General features: G+C 44.8%; 1 protein-coding gene across 1 annotated transcript in view; it reads left to right on the forward strand.

The window, feature by feature from the left end:
• GCN1 (GCN1, eIF2 alpha kinase activator homolog) overlaps positions 293 to 20165 on the forward strand; it is a 39882-nt gene continuing 20009 nt past the window's right edge. Inside the window, exons 1-31 of the mRNA XM_021413075.1 lie at positions 293 to 456; positions 1631 to 1773; positions 2392 to 2455; positions 2993 to 3124; positions 3506 to 3614; positions 4274 to 4372; positions 4472 to 4606; positions 5094 to 5162; positions 5249 to 5357; positions 5765 to 5839; positions 6078 to 6206; positions 6428 to 6478; positions 6899 to 6997; positions 7279 to 7452; positions 8105 to 8257; positions 8999 to 9091; positions 9886 to 9961; positions 10116 to 10275; positions 10903 to 11092; positions 11216 to 11340; positions 11701 to 11879; positions 12047 to 12140; positions 12846 to 12959; positions 13043 to 13241; positions 14039 to 14194; positions 16975 to 17156; positions 17318 to 17398; positions 17904 to 18047; positions 18740 to 18867; positions 19041 to 19230; positions 19645 to 19715. Coding sequence (XP_021268750.1) covers positions 293 to 456; positions 1631 to 1773; positions 2392 to 2455; positions 2993 to 3124; positions 3506 to 3614; positions 4274 to 4372; positions 4472 to 4606; positions 5094 to 5162; positions 5249 to 5357; positions 5765 to 5839; positions 6078 to 6206; positions 6428 to 6478; positions 6899 to 6997; positions 7279 to 7452; positions 8105 to 8257; positions 8999 to 9091; positions 9886 to 9961; positions 10116 to 10275; positions 10903 to 11092; positions 11216 to 11340; positions 11701 to 11879; positions 12047 to 12140; positions 12846 to 12959; positions 13043 to 13241; positions 14039 to 14194; positions 16975 to 17156; positions 17318 to 17398; positions 17904 to 18047; positions 18740 to 18867; positions 19041 to 19230; positions 19645 to 19715 — 3887 coding nt within the window. The remainder of the gene's footprint in view (positions 457 to 1630; positions 1774 to 2391; positions 2456 to 2992; positions 3125 to 3505; positions 3615 to 4273; positions 4373 to 4471; positions 4607 to 5093; positions 5163 to 5248; positions 5358 to 5764; positions 5840 to 6077; positions 6207 to 6427; positions 6479 to 6898; positions 6998 to 7278; positions 7453 to 8104; positions 8258 to 8998; positions 9092 to 9885; positions 9962 to 10115; positions 10276 to 10902; positions 11093 to 11215; positions 11341 to 11700; positions 11880 to 12046; positions 12141 to 12845; positions 12960 to 13042; positions 13242 to 14038; positions 14195 to 16974; positions 17157 to 17317; positions 17399 to 17903; positions 18048 to 18739; positions 18868 to 19040; positions 19231 to 19644; positions 19716 to 20165) is intronic.

A 20165-nucleotide genomic window follows, 5' to 3' on the forward strand; every position in this document is an offset into this window, starting at 1 on the left:
GCTGGAGCCGCCGCTCCGCGAGCTCCGCCGGGGCTTTGGGGAGCGGGGAGCGAGGGCCGGCGGCTCCGGTAACCCCGTCCGAGCCGCGTTCCTCCCGGACGCTCCCCGCACCGTTCGGGTCCCAGCGGCCGCCGCGCTGGGAAGCGGAGAGCCCGAGGGGCCCGCGGCACGGCGCCGCTCCCGGGGCACGTCCCGGCGCTCGGACGCGTACGCGGGTGTCCCACGGAGAGCGCGGGGCCGCAGCCCGGGCCGCTCCCGCACATCCGCGCGCTGCCGGCGAAGTCCCTCGGCGATGCCGGCCCGGACTCCCGGCTCGTTAGCACAATTAACAGGTTTTTCACGTCTGTGTACCACCCCGCTGGTGATTCAGATGCACGAGGAAACGCGGCTCGGTTGGTTTGGGGCCGATGAGTTCGTGGGGACGAGGGCTTCTAAAGGAGATCCTTCATGGCTGCGGTGACCGGCTCGGTGGCCGAGGGGTGCTGGGGGGGAACGGCCGGGGCCGCACCAGGGACGCCCTGCAGAGTTGGGGCAGCGTGCCCTGCTCCGGGACGGGCTGTGCCCTGTGCCCCAGGGAGGGGGCTTCGCTGGGAACAGCCTCTGGGAAGGGATGAGGTGATTCCCACTTCTCGGGTTTCCTGCGCTTCTGAAGCTCCTTTTGAACCAGCAGTGTTTGGCCTCGAGAGCTGCGCGGTTTGAGAGGTGAATTGTCCAAGCGTTTCGTGGAGCCCTGTTGTTTTAGCTGAAGTGAACGCAGAGGACAGCGGGCTGTGATCCTGGCTGAGCCCTGTTCACCCTGCCCGGGGCCTTTTCTCATGTGTAATTTAGAAACTTGGAAGTTCATCAGAACAGTTTCAGCAGCTGAGGGAACACGTCACTGAGGATATAAACTTTCTTTTGGCTTTTTCTTGCCATCCACACCACGTGAAGGCTGCCATGAGCTTGCATCTCGCATGGCGAGGGGTCTCAGGCCCCGGCAGCCCGCACATACAGGAACACAACAGCCACGGTAGCACGGGCATGAAAACGCATTCACTTCTGGGATGTGTTTTCTTGTTTTGCTTGGGTGCTATTGGTGGCACAAGGGAGGAGTTTTACAGCAAGGCATAAATCCTTGTAATCTGGCGAGTCCAATGTACAAAGCTCCTGAGATGCGTATGCTAATCCTGGAGGAGAACAAAGGCAAGGTGTGCGTTCTTCTCCTGATTCCCTGCAGGTGATTTCACAGCCGCTGTCAGAAACCACAGGCTGGTGTTCTGGGAAGCGTGCTTAGCTCTGTGATGGGCCCCCAGCAGTTAGAAGTCCCATTTAAGGGGATCTTGGGCTTCAGGAGAGAGCACACCCCTAAAAAGTCCCTTTGAATTCTTGAAGCGCATAGCATTTTGTGCCTTGTGCTCTCGAGCATTGATTTTAGCTGCCACTCTGTGCTTTCAGAAGGGCAAACGAACCTTAAGGGCTGCCATGATCACAGGTTAGCGAGCAGAAAGCCACCGTCCTTTGGTTTAACAGAGTCTTTAGAGCTGCATCTTGCACGAGCCTTACCCTGCTAGGTGAGGCCGTGGCTGATGGCATTTGCTCAGCAGGAGGCTGTGCAGCTCCTGGTTCTGTGTTCTGTGTGTTGACACTAAAGGTGCTCCAACTTTTTTTTCCCCATCCACGTGTGCTTTCAGATTTCTGACACGCTGAAGCGGTTTGCAGTGAAAGTAACCACAGCCAGCGTGAAGGAGCGCAGAGAGATCCTCAGCGAGCTGGGAAAATGCATTTCTGGGAAAGGTAAAAGGGTTTTGATCACCGGGGTGGAGGGGGGCATTGGAGTCCCCTGTTTGAATTCTGTGTGACACTTGTGGGGTTGTTCTTAGGAGCAGGGGGTGGCAGCACCTGGACTGTGTGCTTTCTTCCTGGCGTTAACTGCAGGTGTGGGTTCTGAGCACAGAGCTCCTGTTACTCACGTGGGCTTTCCTCCAGTGAGGAGCTGTAGCATCACGTGTGTCACTTTTTCACTGGAGCGTGGCTGGCTTGTTGCTCTCTGGCTCTTTGCTTGGTTTTGTAATGATTCATGGGGTATTTATGTAAACCCACGTACATATTTCAATATATAGAGAGTGCGCGTACGGAGGTTTTAAGTGGTCTTAATAAAAGCAACATTCTTAAAATCTTTTTGATTTCTCCCCTATTCTGAAGGTGTCTGTGGAATAGTATGTGTTCCAACGTTGTCCTCATTTAAATAATATGCATAAAATACGTAAAAAGAAAGAGCTCTAAATATGATCCCTGCAAACACCTTCATATACGATGAAATCACTTCCTGATTCCAGTTGCAAAGTGAGCCACGTGTGTATTAAAGACCTCGGTGATCTCTAAAGGGACATTCTGAAACACAATCTGTTACAGATCTTCCCGAGGGCGCCGTGAAAGGCCTTTGCAAACTCTTCTGCCTTACTCTGCACCGATACCGGTGAGTAACCTGATGCAGAAAGGCTCGTGTTGTTCCACCTGTTAGCTTGAAGCCGTTTCTCAGTTCAGTAGGCGCGGAGCATCTGGAAACGTGGCCGTGTAGTGCCGTGTAGATGCCGGTGACACGGAAAGATGCTGTCTAGTAATGAGCCTCTCAGGTTAGGTTTGACATGGAGAAGTTTTACAACGCTTGCTTTGTGCTCCGCTTTTCATTTTGAAATTAAAACCTGCAGCCTGTGGTTCAGTTGGCAAGAATGCCCACCCCCATATCACGGTCCTTTTGGAGTGAGATGTAGGTGTCATTTAGACACACTTAGGATTGCAAAAGAGAAGCTGCTCAGGAGCTGTGCGTTGTTTTGGAGTACCCTGACATAACTTCCATCAGCTGGAGAAGGGGGCAGAGCTTTGTGCCAGCACCTTCTTGGAACAGCAAGGATAACATAACTGCTGGCTGCAGTGAGAAAGCAGAGCCCTTTGTGTGCCGCGAGGGTTGTAGCGTGTGTCATTCCCCAGAGCTGTGTTTTTTCCTTCCCGCTAGCGACGCGGCGTCGCGCAGAGCCCTGCAGCTGGCCCTTCAGCAGCTGGCGGAATCCCAGCCGGATGCGACGGCAAAAAACCTTCTGCAGTCACTTCAGTCTTCAGGGATCAGCGGCAAGGCCGGAGCTCCCAGGTGCGTGGCGCTTGCTGGGGAGCGCTCCTGAATTGCTGGTGCTCTCAGAATGGTTGTTTAAAGGCGGTTTAGAGACAGAGTGAAGGAGCGGCTGCTGGGATGTTCCTGTTTTACCTCTGTCGCGTCTTCTGTGAAAGCGGAAGGATTTCCTTGGTGTTACTGCTGGTGGATTTGGTGCAAGTTGCAGTTTTGTTAAAGTCTGGAGCAATGGGGATAAACTCTGATGAATGCTCCTGCTCCATCCACCTCTTGCCTCCTGGCTGAACGGAGGTGTAGCTTTTAGAAAAATACCTTGTCTCGGTGTAAAGGTCTGCAGTGTAATAGGTGGAGTGCGTATACCAGGAGCTGCAGGTTCACCACTGTCCTCTGTTTCCACCACAGTAAGAGCAGTGGATCTGCAGCCCTGCTGGCGCTGTCCTGGACGTGCCTGCTGGTGCGCACAGTCTTCCCAACGCCTGACAAGAGACAGGGAGAAACCTGGAAAAAACTGGTAGGTTCTTTTTGGTTTGCAGAAATGCCCTTTGGGGACGTGGACTTAAATATTCCTCGTGTCTTTCATTTGATGAAACGCTGCAAATAATTCGGAATGTGACTGACAACGTCAGGATAAAACCTGGGTTTATAGGCTGATTTTCTTTGCTTTCTGGTGGATTTTGATCTCTTCTCTCCTTTTGGAGAAGGCAAGAGATGGGGCAGTCTTGCACATGCCCCGCACACGATGGTGTGTACCGATGTGCCTGAAACATGCTGTGAACTCCTTGTGCCTCCCTGCCTTGCCTGTGGTACCCAGTCATACGGTGTTAAATCACATCTTGCTTTCTATTTACCTGCTTTGATAATCTGTCGCTGGGACCACGCTCATAGCATCTTGGAATGTAGTTGGCATACACTTTAAGAAGAGATGTAACTTGATATAAATTGTTGTTTCCAAAGCCAGAGTTTCTGGAACTGTTATGCGCAGTTCTGCAAAGGGGCCCATTTAGGTTGAAAACAGTGGCTGCTTCTAATTTTGCCTGTTTGAAGAACTTAAACAGCCTGAGGACTTCTTCGTAAGCAGATGGAGTTGATCACTGGCATCTGACACTTCTTGTTTGACACAAGCTCTCTGAGAAGCAGGCCTATGAGGGTTTTCTCTGTTTCCCTCGGCAGGTGGAGGTTCAGTGTTTACTTCTTTTGGAAGTCTTGGGAGGCTCTCATAAGCAGGCAGTGGTTGGAGCGGTGAAGAAACTGAACAGGCTTTGGAAAGAGGTGATGTATACTTCATTTAGCTTTATTCAGTAGCACTTCTAGTTTCTGTTGTGTTAACGTCCTTTTTTTTTTTTTTTTTTTCCTTTTTCCCCTCATCAGAACCAAGATCTGGTGGATCAGTACCTATCTGTCATTCTTGGTCTGGAACCAAACCAGAGCTATGCTGCAATGCTGGGACTTGTGGTGCAGTTCTGCACAGCACAGAAGGAGACTGATATTATTAAACGCCACAAGGTAAATCTGCCATACTCCTGGATTTTTACCTTTTTATTGGGGGGGTGGGTAATAAGTAGCATTGCTTTTCGTCACGGAGGAGCAGAGTAGACAGGTGCTTCAATTAGACTGCCTCTGGTTTTACTGTCTGTCAATTCAGTAGGAATGCACTTCTGGTTAAAACAGTGGGATGGATTTGTAGAGGAGGTGCCAGGTATGTGAGTCTGTGTTTTTACACAGATTGCCAACGCTGCAGCCTTCTCCCTGGTTGTAGGAATGGAAGGCTGCAGCTGGCTCTCAGTGGGTTTTGAATGTTGGTCTGATGAGTACAGCAGAGAGCACCGATCTCTGCTCAACTGTCTTTTGTGAGGATGGAAACAAAGCTTCTGCTTAGTGTGTGGAGCTGTCTTCCAGAGGGAAGTGGAGTAAGGTGTTGAGCCTGGCCAGTGGTGTGCAGAGAACTGTGTGGGTTGTGTTGTGGCTGTCATTGGTATTTTTGCTTGTTCAGAGTGCTCTTCTGGATTTCTACGTGAAGACCATCCTAATGAGCAAGACAAAGCCTCAGAAGCACGTGCTGGTGAGACATACTCTTACAGGACTGTTTACACTTTTGTGCTACCTGCAGCGTCTGCTCCTGTGCTGAGCACTTTGTTCCCTTTGCAGGATAGCTGTTCTCCACTTCTTCGATATATCTCTCACGCTGAATTCAAAGACTTACTTTTGCCAACCCTGCAGAAATCCTTGCTACGAAGCCCTGAGAATGTAATTGAAAGTGAGTGTCATCTCTGTGCACTGCTCTGCCAGAGAGCACGAGCAGTTGTTCCTCGGAGTTGTGGAGTTGTGAGGGGTGTGCATCCCTCTGGACTATGCTAGTGGGCCTGTGAGCATGGACAGGAGGACTGTCTGGCTTCTAAGGTCTGGGTGTGGACTAGTGACATTTGTGGTGTTATTCCAAGAGTCTGGGTATGTGATAGCTACTGTTTATGCTGAGGATAGAATTTCACAGCTGGGTGCTAAGAATAATCCTGAATGAATCTGTTGATTGGGCATCCGTTTCGGTGTTTTTCATCCCTACTGGCTCTGTCTGCTCTTGATGTGCACTGTGTGGAAGGGTGTATTAGAAAGCTAAAATCAGTTACTTAACGAAATACAACGTGACGTTATTTCTTCTGTCTTCAGCAATCTCTTGCTTGCTCTTGTCTGTGAACCTGGATCTTAGCCAGTACGCTCTGGACATTGTGAAAGGACTGGCTGGTAAGTGCTTAATTCTGGAGGGAGTGATGAATTCAGAATAAGGCTTTCTTCAGCTTTCTGGCTGTACCTATAACAATTGGATTACTGGTAACAAGATTGATTTATTTGGGTGGGAGGGCAATACTATAACTCGGTACTATAACTTAATATGTAAGGCCACATGTAGAGAGATGTCCTCATCTCGCTGATTTTACGCAGTTTGTAATGAGGAGCTCTTAGTTTGTGCATCATGTTTTAGGTCATCTGAAATCCAACAGTGTTCAGCTCATGGATGAAGCAGTTGTTGCATTAAAGAATTTGGCTCGGCAGTGTAGTGATCCTTCAGCCGTGGAATCACTGGGCAGGCACCTTTTTGCCATCTTAGGGGGTGAGTCCATTCTAGGTTAAGCAGTAGAGGTGAGCAAAGGTTTGTTGCCTTTTTGTGTATTTTATTTTCTGTTGGTTTTGTTTGCCTTCATGGTAAGGGTTGGTTAGCCAGGATCAGGGGTAACGGAGCAAGCATTTGTATTTCAGAGAAGATACTTGATGTAGCACATGGCCGTTGTCTGTCTGTAAGTCAGCCGTCACCTGTTTGTTTCGTGTTGACAGGCTCAGAGGGGAAGCTGACAGTTGTTGCACAGAAGATGAGTGTCCTTTCAGGTGAGGATCCTAAAAGAAAGTTGCTTCTCTAGTGGAGCAAATCCACCAGGTGGCTGAATGAGGGAGTTCTGTATTTGAGCTTTTAGGAATCCCTGCCTGGTGATTCGGAATTGGCTGTAGTGGTATGTATGGTATGTAGCAGTATGTCATAGAAGGTAATGGATGCTGCAGGCAAGTTCTTGACTTTCTCTACAAAGGAAGTAGGTGACTCATAAGCTACAGTGTTTTCTGCAAGGGAGGTGACTGTATCCCAGGAAGAAATGAAGACAAGGTCCTGCAGAGTTGGTTGGTGGTGAATTTGGCATCCCGATGTAGTGATGAGAGAGGGATGTTGGTGCAAAGACTGAAATGGGATTGTTTTGAGATTTTGCAGTGACTGCTAGTAGTTCAGGAGTTAATGAGACTCGTCTTTCCTTTCAGGAATTGGCAGCCTTAGTCACCACGTGGTTTCTGGATCATCTAGCCAAGCTCTGGCTGGAACCGTGGCTGAGCTTTTCATCCCTTTCCTGCAGCAAGAAGGTGAAATCTCCTGCCTTTGTTCTGGGTTGGCTAAGCTGCTTTTAACTCGGGCAGGCTTATTGTGTGGCCTGTTATTCAAGATAAATCCTGATTCTTGCCTGTTGTTATAAAATCCACTGCACTGTTTTGCTGAGTAGCCCTGTGGAGATAATGCTGTGCCTGACAGAAGCACATGCATTCGTTTCCTTCCTCAGCCCAGTGCTGCTCCCTGCTTTCTGTTTTACGTGTTCCCGTGTTTTATGCACTTACTGTACTGATGTGGGCACTGTGTTACTTCCTAGTCCACGAAGGCACGTTGGTTCATGCAGTCTCTGTCCTGGCTCTGTGGTGTGTTCGGTTCACCACTGAAGTCCCTAAGAAGATGGTGGAATGGCTAAAGAAAGCATTCAGCCTTAAAACCTCTACTTCAGCTGTGAGGCATGCCTACCTGCAGTGCATGCTAGCCTCTTTCAAAGGTAAGGCTGCAACTGTTAATAACTCTCTTGACTGTGTGGCTTAGAGAAAGGTAATCAACTTTTGTACTTAAATATAACTGAATAGCTGTGTGGGTTAAGAAAGATTTTGTAAACTCTTACAGGCTTATGGCTAAAACGTCACCTGCAAATACTCAGTTTATAAAATTGCAGCATCTTTTTTCTTTCTTTTAGTATCATGTGAAGTGTTGCATCAGGAACTAGCCCAGTTCCCTTGGAAGTGAGGGTTGCAGTTCAGTGGGATTCCTTGGCTTGTGACCATTTGAGATGGAGCAGGCAGTTGTAGCTTGCCAGGAATTTACTTTTGCTCTCTTAGAGAAATGCAGTCTTTAAAGTCAAACTTCCCATGATTTGAACTACTTCCTTCCGTGTCAGTGAACTGGCATTTTCTTTTGTATCCTGTGAATAGAAATTGTGTTGGGATGGGGCCATTTTACCTGTCACAAAGGGCTAAAGTTATTCTCATCTTCATGTTTAAATTCTAATTATAGCAGTGATAGGCAGATACTCTGGGAGATTCAGGGTCTTCTCTCTGTGTGTGTGGTTTGCTTCTTGCATGGTAGCAATGAAAGAATCACTAATACCTTTGGTGTAACATGTGAAGGACCATGTTTGTCTCTTTCTGTCTCCTCAGGTGACACACTGTTACAGGCAATGGACTTGCTACCGATGCTGATCCAGACAGTAGAAAAAGCAGCATCTCAAAGTACTCAGGTTCCCATGGTAACTGAAGGAGTTGCTGCAGCTTTGTTGATCTGCAGGATGTCTGTAATTGAGGGACAAACTGGTAAGACGACAAAACATCTAGCAGAATCCAACATGAACAGGTTCTGAGGAATAACACTTCTTTCTTTTTGACTGTGTGCATGAGATGCCATTCCTTAATCTGTGTATTGTTTCTGTATGGAGAATCACTGCCCTTCGGTAAACCAGGGAAGGATTTATTCTGATCTCTTCTGGTGATGTCAGTGATGAATTGCTGCGGCCTTGCGAATTGCAGCATCCATTCACTTGGGGCAGTATTTCTCTTTCTGACAGAAGATTCACCCAGACCTTACATGCAAGGACACGACTGAAGCATTAAAACTGCTTGTCGTTTGTGCAGTATTTTTTACAAACTGTCTTTGGAAAACAGCAAGACCAGATCTGAGCATATTGCAAGAACTATCTGAATTCATACATCTGCCAGGATGTAGAATCCAGATGTGTTCTGTCTATCAAACAACAGACATCAGCTTCCTCCTTGTCTTTGTTTTTAGAAAGGCTTGTCCAACGAAAGGTTAAGCTGAAACAGATTTTACATTTCACATGTGTAATGTAGAGAAATAGATGGTTTTTTCAGCAGATGTTTTGTAGACGTGTTTATAGTTCCGGATGAGAAATGAGAAGCTTTAATCTGAAAACAAGTAAAGCTAGAAATAGCTTCACTAATTTCAGGAGAAAAAAAATAAACTGTATTTTATGTACACTGGTAAGCGCTTACCTATTTTGATAAATCCTTAATAGACATCTGTTCTGTTCCTTCCAGAGTCTAAGCTGAGTGGCTTCTGGCAGCTGATCCTGGATGAGAAAAAGCAGATTTTTACCTCTGAGAAGTTCTTGCTGTCTGCTTCAGAGGAAGGTAAATTGTCAGTTACTGTGTGTCCAGCTGTTTGATTCCATGACCTGGTACTTAAGAGAGCTACTGTTGCAGTTAGCCCTGTTCTGTGAGCCTTGGAAACTTTTGTATCGCTCCTTTACCATGTTAGCTCCAAAAATTAAAGCTGTTATTTTGAGAACAAGCATTGTCATGGTTTGTTATTGGTTATCAGTGAGCAAAAATATCCAGCTGATGTGTTTAACATCCCCGAGATATCTGATGCTTTGAATGCTGAAACCCACCCCGTGTTTCAGGGCTTTCTGTTCCTGCTCTTATGATGTGATTGAATATTGATATACAAACCAAAGGCTAGGGATAGTAGAAGCTCAGGTGATGGTATGAGGTAAAATGCCAAGGCTACAATTCACATAGCATTATGCACTTTTGTATGAATTCATTACACATTTTATGTCTCTGAAGACGTTTCAGTAGTGCTGAGGCATTAACAGTACTGGTGCAGTGAACAGGATGGTTATTATTTGGTTTGCTCTATTTAGTTACACAAAAATAGGCATCTCCTACTAGTCAATGCAGTTCTGCTGGAATGAAGGTAACAGCATTTCTGTTAGCTCACAGTTCTGTTTCCAGTCTTGCCAAATCTGAGCTGGACTTATCTCTAGCTTCATTGGGAAAGGCTTACGTAGAGGCTCATGTGGGCAGTTATTTTAATGCGTCCTGCTCGCTATTTGTTCATTCTCAGGTTGAAAAAAAAAAAAATAATAATCTGCTTCCTTATGAAATCACGTGCTGCTTTCAATGTTCGTTTGTTCCCCCAGCCATGTGTACCGTGCTGCAGCTGGCGGAGCGCCTCCTCCTGGACCATGCACAGCGGCTCCCCGAGACTAAAATCCAGTACGTAGAGCACACTTGCTGCTGCTGATCCGTGTCTGATTCCTGGAAACTAATGCAGGTGGTGGAGAGGGTGGGCATGGGACTTTGCACGGAATGCTGAATGCTTTGTGCTTTCGTGTCCCGTTGCTAAACCTGTTTGTTTCTCTGTTTTCAGGCAGTATCACCGTGCCCTTGTTGCAGTGCTGCTGAGTCGGACCTGGCATGTTCGAAGGCAGGCCCATCAAACAGTTAGGAAGCTTTTGTCCTCTCTCGGAGGGTACAAACTGGCCTACGGGCTCTTAGAGGAGCTAAAAGTGGTTCTCAGTTCTCATAAGGTGAGCAGTCAAGAGGCCTAGTCCCTCCTTAGCTGTTTGTATGCTGCTGCTGCTGAGCTCCCGACCCTGGGTTTTCTGTTAGCATTGGAATACAGTGTGCTATGGAAATGATTCAGTTCCAGCTTGGTTTAAAAAAACAAAACAAAAGAAAGAAAAACGGTAAGTGTGATACCAGCAATGCAATTGAACAAGCTAGCACAGTGTCACCTTGCTAAATAGATTAAGTTGTATTAATTAGGTACTAAAAATGAAGCTTCATAAACAGTCGTTATGTTACAGATACTGCCTGAATGAAGTATTTTTTGAAAGATACTGAGTACAAGTAGACAGCAGAATTTGAACATATTTTAGGCAACTGGTTAAGCCTCTTCCGAAGCCCTCTTTGCTAGAAGTGATAGTTTTAGTTTTATTTTACTTCAGTCTCCCAAATCTGGGATAGTCTCTGTTCTTATTCTTTCCATCACTGTCAGCACTCTGCTTTGGTTCCACTGTTATCCTATCTTTTCTTTGAAAACTTCAGGATTGCATTTTCAGAAGGAGCTCAATTTTGGTGTTATGTATGGTATTACTCTAGGAAAGTGTGCTCAGGAAGGCTTGCTGTGATGGTAATGATGAGTTGTCCCCTAGGTTATGCCTCAAGAGGTCCTGGTGATGGAGTCGGGTGAGCTGTCGGAGCAAGGAAAGACATATGTTCCTCCCCGTGTCCTTCATGAGGCACTGTGTGTCATCTCAAGTGTAGCTGGGCTGGATGCGGATTCCTTTGAGACAGAAAAGCTGGCTCTGGAGATGCTGCTGGTGAGCCATCATCCATCTCTGGGTAAGTGAAGGGATAAGATCACTCTCATGGATGATGTACCTTGTTTTGTTTTGTGTTTAATCTTACCTTTTTGTGTAATTGTATTCTCAGTCTGCTAATATGTCTGCTTATTCTTCATGCTAGTGGCAGTACAGCCAGGTCTTTGGCCAGCCCTCCTTGTCAAGATGAAGATAGATCCCAAAGACTTTATTACCAAGCACCTGAATGACATATTACCCAGGCTCACTACCTACACTCCAGACAAGCAGGTGATAAACTTCTGCTTTTCCATTGTTAGTATGAGAATGTATTTTTGAATAAAAGAATTTTTCAGCGGAGTTAAATACTAACTGGCTTGTAAGGAAGGAGGTCTGCCTGTAAGTTGAGGAAAAGGCAGTTCCAGAGAGAATGTCTCCAGTGAAAGAACTGGGATCTAAGGGGAAAGAATGTGTACCAGTAGCTGAGTAGAATTCTAGATAAATCTCTGGTACCTGCTGGATGAGGTATTAAAACTTGAAGGATGTTGCACTCAAAAGAATATAACGCTGCCTGCTTCAACTGAGCATATTCTTAAAACAATTTCAAGGAATACTGATTATAGGGTCTTCTTCCCTTTGTTTTCTTGACAGTCATCTATGAATGCAGTGGGATCGCTCTCTCTGCTTTCACCTGGCAGAGTGCTCCCACAACTCATCAGCACCATCTCAGCATCAATGCAGAATCCAGCTCTGTGCCAGGTTACTCGAGAGGAATTTGCTATCATGAAGACACCAGAGGGAGAACTGTACGACAAGTCTATAATACAGAGGTAAAACTTTTGATAATTTCTCTGTGAACATGGAGATTGATTCCCGCTGGCATCTAGCTGGTGGGTGAGTGGATTTGTTAGCTGCACTTCTTCTGGACTTTCTAGGTTTCTGTGCCTGAATCTTAATCTAGAACAGTCCTGATTCTTCTCTGAACTTCTTTTCTCAGTGCTCAACAGGATAGTATGAAGAAGGCTAACATGAAGAGGGAGAATAAAGCTTACTCCTTCAAGGAACAAATCATTGAGCTGGAGCTGAAGGAGGTAAGTTGGTGGAAACCAAAAAGCCATTAGTGATGATTGTGATACCAGGCTACCTCGTCTGTTTTGTTGCATGGCTTGTGGCATGTGTTTATGCTGTTGGGAAAGATACTTTGAATTTCTCTTCTCTTATGACTGTATTTGTATCAATTTCTGCTGTATTCTGTTGATTTCTGAGTGTGCTTACTAGCTGGTTATACTTGTTTTTATCTCTTCTTCAGTACATTTTGTGTGACTGTCTCAGTAAGAGTTGTTAAGTAGATGCTTTCATCTTGTTGACAGCCAGCAGTTGTGTTCAGTCTGGCCAGAGCAGCGTGTGTATGTTGGGGGAAGGATGTGGGGAAAAGAAGGGAACATACCAGGTTGATTAGAGTATTCCTATCTTGAAGATTGATTTCTCTTTGCTCTGGGGAAAATGACGTGTCCATCCACTGTAGAAAGAGGTGGACAGCACTCTGATGATAGAAAACAATTTTTGACCAATTGAAAGCTGGGAAAAACTGATGTTATGCTGCTAGTAGAACACTAAAGTATTGCTAACCTCCTGATTTCCATGTTGTGTCTTCAGAGTGATATGCTTGGAAAAATATTTTGATAACGTTTTAAAAGTAAATTGTGAAAAACAATGTGTCCAACTTGTTCCTCTACATAAGTGAGGGTATAGTGTTGAGTTCCCAGTTAACAATGTCCATGATGTGCTCTTTGCAGGAGATAAAGAAGAAGAAGGGGATAAAGGATGAGGTGCAACTGACTAGCAAGCAGAAAGAGCTGATGCATGCACAGCTGGAAAAGGAATCTCAGATCAGAAAACGACTCAAGGAGGCAAGTTTTGATGATATTTTTTTTGCCAGCTCTGCAGCTGCCAGAGTAATTTGTGGTAATCATCCACATTGTTTGTCTTACAGCTTGATAATGAACTGGAAACAGCCTTGGCACTGCTGGACACTGTTATCAAGAGAAAACCTCCTGGTCTAACTCAGTACATCCCTAGTCTCGTTGGTTCCTTTTTGCCACTTTTCAGATCGCCTTTGGCTGCTCCAAGAATTAAGGATCCTTTTCTTTCCTTAGCTTCCTGCGTCATGCCTGCTCGACTTAAAACCTTTGGTTAGTATTTGCAGTTGCTGTTTAAGGGCAGGGCGCATTATTTTCATAGCAGGGAGCTCAAAATCCTTGCTCTTACATGCTGCGGATCATTACCATATACAATGGATAGCCAAAAGGGGGAAAAAAAAAAAAAGGGAGGTGACTGCAATATCCCAGCAATCCTACTGCTAGATAGGTCCTGGTCCAAAGACAAGGAGTTTTTCACTCCGGGTACAGCTGATCACACTGGGCTTGTCTCTCTTCTGGAGAGCTTGCAGGTTGTGAGTGAAGCTGTGATAGCCCTGAGGACAGGCCAGCCAATGCTGACTTGGAATCAGCAGCTACGGGTGATGATAATGGTGCTTGCAAAGTAGCAAAGGCTAAAAATTTCAGTGGGATATAAGCTCCTCAGTTACTTACGGCGTCTTCTGAACCCAGTGTTCTGGTGTCTGTTAAGGTTGCTGCCTTCTCTGCAAGATTTAATTCAGTTCTTGCAGTGCTACTTTCACACCTTTGGGCTGGCATCCTTGGAGAAGTTCGAAAGCACTGAAATTCTTTGACAGCTGTTGCAAAGCAAAAAAAGATTTGCTTCTTGTTAGAGGGGACGCACAACAGTGTTCATGTAGCAGTAAATGTAACTGCTGTGAAGGAAGATGTCCTCTAGAATCCTCAGGGCTGTGCTTCCTTCTCAGCATCTCTTCTGCAGCCTGGGCTATTTCCCAGAGCTTTGTTAGAGTTCTTCAGTTTGTGTTCCTGGGGATTTTTTTTTCCTCAGGAAACGTTTTAGTCCTCTCATGGATTTCTTTCTTTCACGCCAGGTACTTTAGTGAGCCACGTGACTTTGCGCCTGATGAAACCGGAATGTGAACTGGATGAATCGTGGTGTCAGGAAGAGCTTCCTACTGCTCTCAACAGAGTTGTTAGCTTGCTGCATGCCCACACCATTCCTAGCCGAACGGGCAAAGGAGAGGCAGGTAAAAAGCACTGTAGATCTTAGCTCTCCACAATAACTGGGTGAGCTGTTTAAGTTTTGGTGGTTTTCTATTTCCTAGGTGAGAGTTCCATTGCTTTTTGTCTTTTTAAATTGGATTAAGCCTATTCATAGACATGAAAAACTGTAACTTCCTCGTTTTGCGGTGTCAGTAGTAAAAATGATAAGTACAAGAAGTGTAGAAATGAAGTAATCACTTTTTCTTAAAATTGTTCAGACAGAAATAATAGCAGTGAAGTTAAAACTCATCCTTGCTAAAGACTGTTCTTTCATTTCAGCACCACTTAGCATAAGTGATTTAGTGAGACGAAGTGGAAAGACAGAAATAATTGCTTGTTATCTGTGATCTCAGCAGTGAAGTGCCTTTGGCCTCGTCTTGTTTGCTGTGTACTACTGCAGTTCATGAATATTTTATTCTGGCACGATTGCAGAAGAAGCAGTTCCTTCCTCCTTTGTAACATGAGGGCAAGCACCGATATTTTTACAGCGCAAGACTATGATGTGGGTGAAAAAGAACTTGTTTGTTTGTTTGCTTGCTTGTTTATGATCACGTGGTTAGTTTTCATCCAGATCAGTTCCAGAATCTGCTTCACGATGAGATGTGTCAATACTTGTATCGCTGCATAGTAAGAGGCAATAGTGCAGAGAAGGATGGGTAAGTCTGCTTCTTTTGGAGGCAGGGATGGCTTAGGCTGTCTTCATGAATATGGTGTACTGTAATGGTAGAGGTGATAAAGCCATGCTTTGGAGCTGATCGCTTTCTAGCTTAGTCAGGAACTGCTGTGGTAGACCTTGACATTTTAAAGGAAATTCTGGATTCCATTTGCTTCCTTACCCCAGGAGTTCAGTTCTCCCCTTACAGTTCTGTCATCAGTCAGCTCTGCAGCTGCGTGACTCTGCACAGATAATCCTCACTGCTGAGCAGTAGCAGTTGACCACGCTGAGCACCACTTCAGTGCTAAACATTTTGGTGGTAATTCAGCGTCTCCGCTGTGATGTTTATTTCCATAGGAAGTGCAGGTTCTTTAACATTTGAATCTGTTTGCTTGCTCATTTCCAGAAATATACCGCACGTATTTTCAGTGCTCCTCTTTCTGTATTTCCTAGTGTTTATGCCTGATTTTTATTTTTGTTACTTCCTCTGGGAGAGAAAGGAGGTCGGTTCCCTAACACTTTGTTGGACAAGTCAAATTCTATTCCCAAATAATTTTCCTGAAAGTTGTTCAAACACTTCTGAGTGCAGTCTTACGATACTGTGTAGTAGGGGTTTTTGTAGTAGTGTCTTTGGTTACCAAGGGACCTAAGAGAAACCAAATGTCCTTATAATGCTGATGAAAAGAAATGTCATTCATTGCTGATATGACAAGCTACAATTCAAACTCTTTTTCATATTGGTCAGAAACGGCTACAATGTGTTAAGAGAACATTTGTCTTCTCAGATGAAGCCTTCTCCTTCCTGCTGCGTATAGCGGGACTGTTGCTTAAGCCCGAAAATATCTGGCCAATAACTGAAACAACAACAAAAAAAAGCAAATAGCAAGGAAAAATCCCACATCTGAGTTTGTTAGCTAAAATATTCATGTTAAACAGTTAAAAGCTCACAGTGTGTTTGGTATTGAATATTTCTCCCTTGAACTACTTTTGCAGTATCCATGCCCTACATAAGCTGACTAATACTGCAGTATTGTATCTGCAGTGCTCTTCATCTGCATCTTAGAAATGTATAATGTGGCCTTCTCTGACAGCACAGATAGGTTGTTAAAAAAAAAAATGTTTTCCCTTGATATCCAGTACTTTAGTTTTAACAGTATATATAAAAAAAGATTACTCCAGCAGAGTCACAGAGGTATATGTTCAAGTATATATTTGATAATTAATTGTACCCAGATGGTAAGTAAGTGATGCTGACAGCTTATCTGAAACCAGAAGGAATCATTCATTCTTCTTTAATGTGGCATTTAGATTTTCCTTAGACCTTTTTTTGCTTTGAACAAACTGGAGGATTGGGATGAGCATTTGTTATGCCCAGTAGCCAAGCCCCTGTGAGAATGAAGGATCAAAGTCTTTAACAACAGGAATCCAAAAGCTTTAGTTTTTTCCAAGGAGAAGAGGGTTTGAGCCTTGTACCAGCATTAGAGAAACCTCCTCAAGAATCCAAATGAAGGCTGGAGTAGCAGGTTAGCTAGGTTTGTAGGAAGTGTTTGAAGCTGGCAAATGAGCTGTTATTTTGTGACAAAACAACTTTAACAGTGAGTTAGTTAAATTGTATCAGATCCTTGCCTGAATTCTCTTGCTTAGAATAAAATTGGCTGTATTTTTTTCAGTTTAATTCATCTGAATTCTCAGAGAGCGCACATTCAAACAATGTAATTTAAATACTAGATTTTCAGTTTCAACCCTGGTGGATTTAATTTTGTTGTCTCCTCCTCCCTCAAGTACATCTAGGATAGACAAAACCATGGTTTTGCACATCTATCTACTTAGCTTGTTTGCACAGAAGGTTGAAGATGGCCAGATATCTTACAACCTGCTAAAGTGCACATTTTTGTAGAGTCTTAGAATGGCTTAGGTTAGAAGGAACCCTAAAGATCATCTAGTGCCAACCCTGTGCCATGAACAGAGTTGCCAGCCACTAGATCAGGCTGCCCAGAGCCCTGTCCAACCTGGCCTTGAATGTCTCCAGGGATGGAGATTTACAATCAGTCAGTACTTTGAAATAACGATGAACAGCTCTGCTTACAGGATTGTTTCTTTTTTTCACAGGTGCTGCCCCATTATCAGCTCCAGCATTTTCCTTAGTCTTTCCTCTCCTAAAGACTGTTATGACTGAGACATCCCATGACAGCGAAGATAAAGAGGAATTCCTGGTCAAGATTCTGCAGATCCTTACAGTTCACGCTCAGCTGAGATCATCAGCAAGCGGCCAGGCTTTGCTGGTGGATGAGGTGAGAGCTGTCAGTTAACAAAGTAAGATTGTTTGATTTTTGGCTGTGTGCCTTGACCTAGTTTTTTTTTATTGTGGTTCTTAAATAAGAAGTTCTGTACACAGGCAAAGTACTTTGGAGTTACAAGATATAAGGCTTTTTCTTCCCACCTCCTCTTTCAGAATGGCCCTGAGTTGCTGCCCCGCAGGGACATGCTGCTTCTGCTGACCCGAGTGATAGCAACAGGCTCTCCACGGTTACAGGTGAGTCCTCAGCTTCATAACCACAGTCAGGATTCTGCCTCAGCTGCATCAGCATCTAACTGAGGGAAATATATCCACCTGCTTAAAATGTCTGAGGATGGTGGTTGACACGTATTTTTCATCTTCTGTGTTTATAGTATTTTTCTTGGAATAAAATGTATCTTTTTTTCCTTTAAGTTTTATGCATCAAACGTATTCTTCAGTTTTCCACGGGTGTTATTTTATTCCTCCTCTAAGGCTTTGCTCAGTCAGAGAAAATTGGTAGTCACTCCTCCAAGTGGCCAGCAGTAAAGTTTATTCTAAGGGCAGGAAGACCAGTGGTGACAAAAAGGCCAAGGATTGGATTGAACTCTTCAGTTCTTGTTGACATCCTGAAGCCTCGTCACTGTTCTTTCAGAATTTCTTCTCTTGTGATAGCACTCACATCCCACCCTGTGCTCACTTTGACCAATTGCAAAGAAGAGGGCAGTGGTGGAATCTCTAATACCTCCTCACAACATTTCAGGTCTTGGCTTCCAACGCACTGACCTCCCTGTGCACAAGTAGCAGTGGGGAGGATGGTTGTGCCTATGCAGAACAGGAGGAGATTGATGTGTTACTTCAGGCCCTGCAGTCTCCATGCATGAATGTTCGAGATGCAGCTCTCAGGGTAGGTGGGAAGCATTTGTGGTCACACTGAATTCCTTAATTTTTGGGATGTGAATCTTCTCCAGCACTACTGGGGGGGTTCCAGCTGTGATGGTAGTCACTGGGCAACGTGTCTGCAGGAGGAGGCAGTAGCTACAGAACAGTAATTCTCTAAGTAGTGCTCCTTGAGCTAGATTTACTCTGGGTCTGTTCACACCTTTGTTTGGTTAAAACAGTTTAAAATTTTCTATTTTGAATTGCGTAGAGCTTAGTCTTAAAAGGAAGAAGCTGTCAAAAAATTGCTTTGTCTGTATTGGGCCTGGTGTTTTTGGAAAGCTTCAGGCTTAGTCACTTCAAAGAGGATAAAAATATAAAAACCAAGTGTACTCTTTTTTTTTTTTGCTGTGAAACAAATTTCTGCTCAGCTCTCCTGAGTTAGCTTCTTTGTACATAGGAGCAGAAAAGACTGTAGTCACCAGAGCACAGCCTAGTGCCTACTTGTGTCTCTGCACATTGCAAATGGAGCGCTATTTTTAAGTTGTTTCATCTCAGCTATTCACAACAGGATGTCCTTGATCAGCACTGGCAATGTGCTGCACAAGTGGACGTGAATTTTGACACTTCTAACGAATGAATTGGTAAAGCTTTAAGTGTTTTAAAGCATCTGTTTCTAAAATCAGCTATTTACACTGATTTTCCTGTAAATTAATTCAGGGACTGATGGAGCTACAAATGGTTCTACCAACTCCAGACAGTGATGAAAAGAATGGATTGAATCTGTTGCGTCGCCTTTGGGTAGTAAAGTTTGATGTGGAAGATGAGATTCAGAAGCTGGCAGAGAGGTGAGAGTTTTTTGTGGCTGGTTAGATCTCCCTACTGCTTACCTTGTGAAGCTTCACAGGCAAGGAGTTTGCTTCCCAAAGGTGGAGGGCTGCTCTAGGTTAGCCTTATACTGCACGTAGCAGTGGCTTCTCTGCCTGAAAGGTGATTCATCGCCTCTTCATGTGTGCTGCAGGTTGTGGGAGTCCATGGGTCTGGAACTGCAGCCTGACCTCTGTTCTCTGCTGATCAAGGATGTCATCTACCATGAAGAGGCAGTGCGACAAGCAGGTGCCGAAGCTCTTTCCAAAGCTGTAGCTCAGTATCAAAACCAAGCAGCAGAGGTTATGAATAAACTTACAGAGATTTACCAGGAGAAGCTCTATGTAAGTATGCTTGTCCCAGAGGGTTGACAGGCCCAAGCTTGTGCTATATTTTTTATCTTTCAATAATCATTTTTCCCTTTGTCTGCCCTGAGGATATATGTGAAGCTTTCTGTTGCTATGTTTCAGCTTATCACAAACTTAAATGTATTGGTCCTCAAGTTACCAGCAAGCAGTGGCAACATTGCATAGGTGGCTGATATGCTTTAGGTGATAGAGGAAGGCTGTGGCACAGAGCCGCAGGGGCTCTTTTTGATGCAGAACTAGCTCTCTGCTTGTCTTTTTCTCATGCTTTTTTGCTAGTGGTATCATACCTCTGTGCAGTATTTTTAAAATGGCATTGCAAGTATGCCTCACAGCATCCTCTGTGTTTGTGTCCTTGGAAAAGGCATTCTGATGAAATTTTCCTCCTTGCAGAGGCCACCTCCAGTTTTGGATGCTTTGGGACGAGTGATATCTGAATCACCACCTGACCAGTGGGAAGCAAGGTACAGTTATCTTCGGGTTTATCTCATCATTTCCTGTGCATTCAGATGCAGTGTTCCAGATTTTTATTTACACAGTCTGGCAACGTATAAACAAAGGAAAGCTCAAGGAATAAAATACATGCAGGTTTATTAACTTGCTGTTTTCATGGTTCCTTCTGGTAAAGAATATTTGTGCACCTCAAGCAGGCTGCACACACCAAATTGAGGTGCTCTCAGTTCCATCAAAATATTGGGTGCTATCTTCTCTGTGCCCTTCTGGTAAGAACAGTCTTACCCTATCAGTCTCTCTGAATCTGTCTTATCTTACTGGATTCTCACCTCTGTATGGGCTGTTGATTGTTTCAAGAGTAGCAAGCAGCAGTGGTAGCCTTCATGAACGGAACAAATTCCAGTTTGCATAATTACTTTCTGTCTACTTCCATGCCCTATACAGGTCTAATTGCAGAACGT

The sequence above is a fragment of the Numida meleagris genome, chromosome 14, assembly GCF_002078875.1.
Source record: "Numida meleagris isolate 19003 breed g44 Domestic line chromosome 14, NumMel1.0, whole genome shotgun sequence".
Lineage (NCBI taxonomy): Eukaryota > Metazoa > Chordata > Aves > Galliformes > Numididae > Numida > Numida meleagris.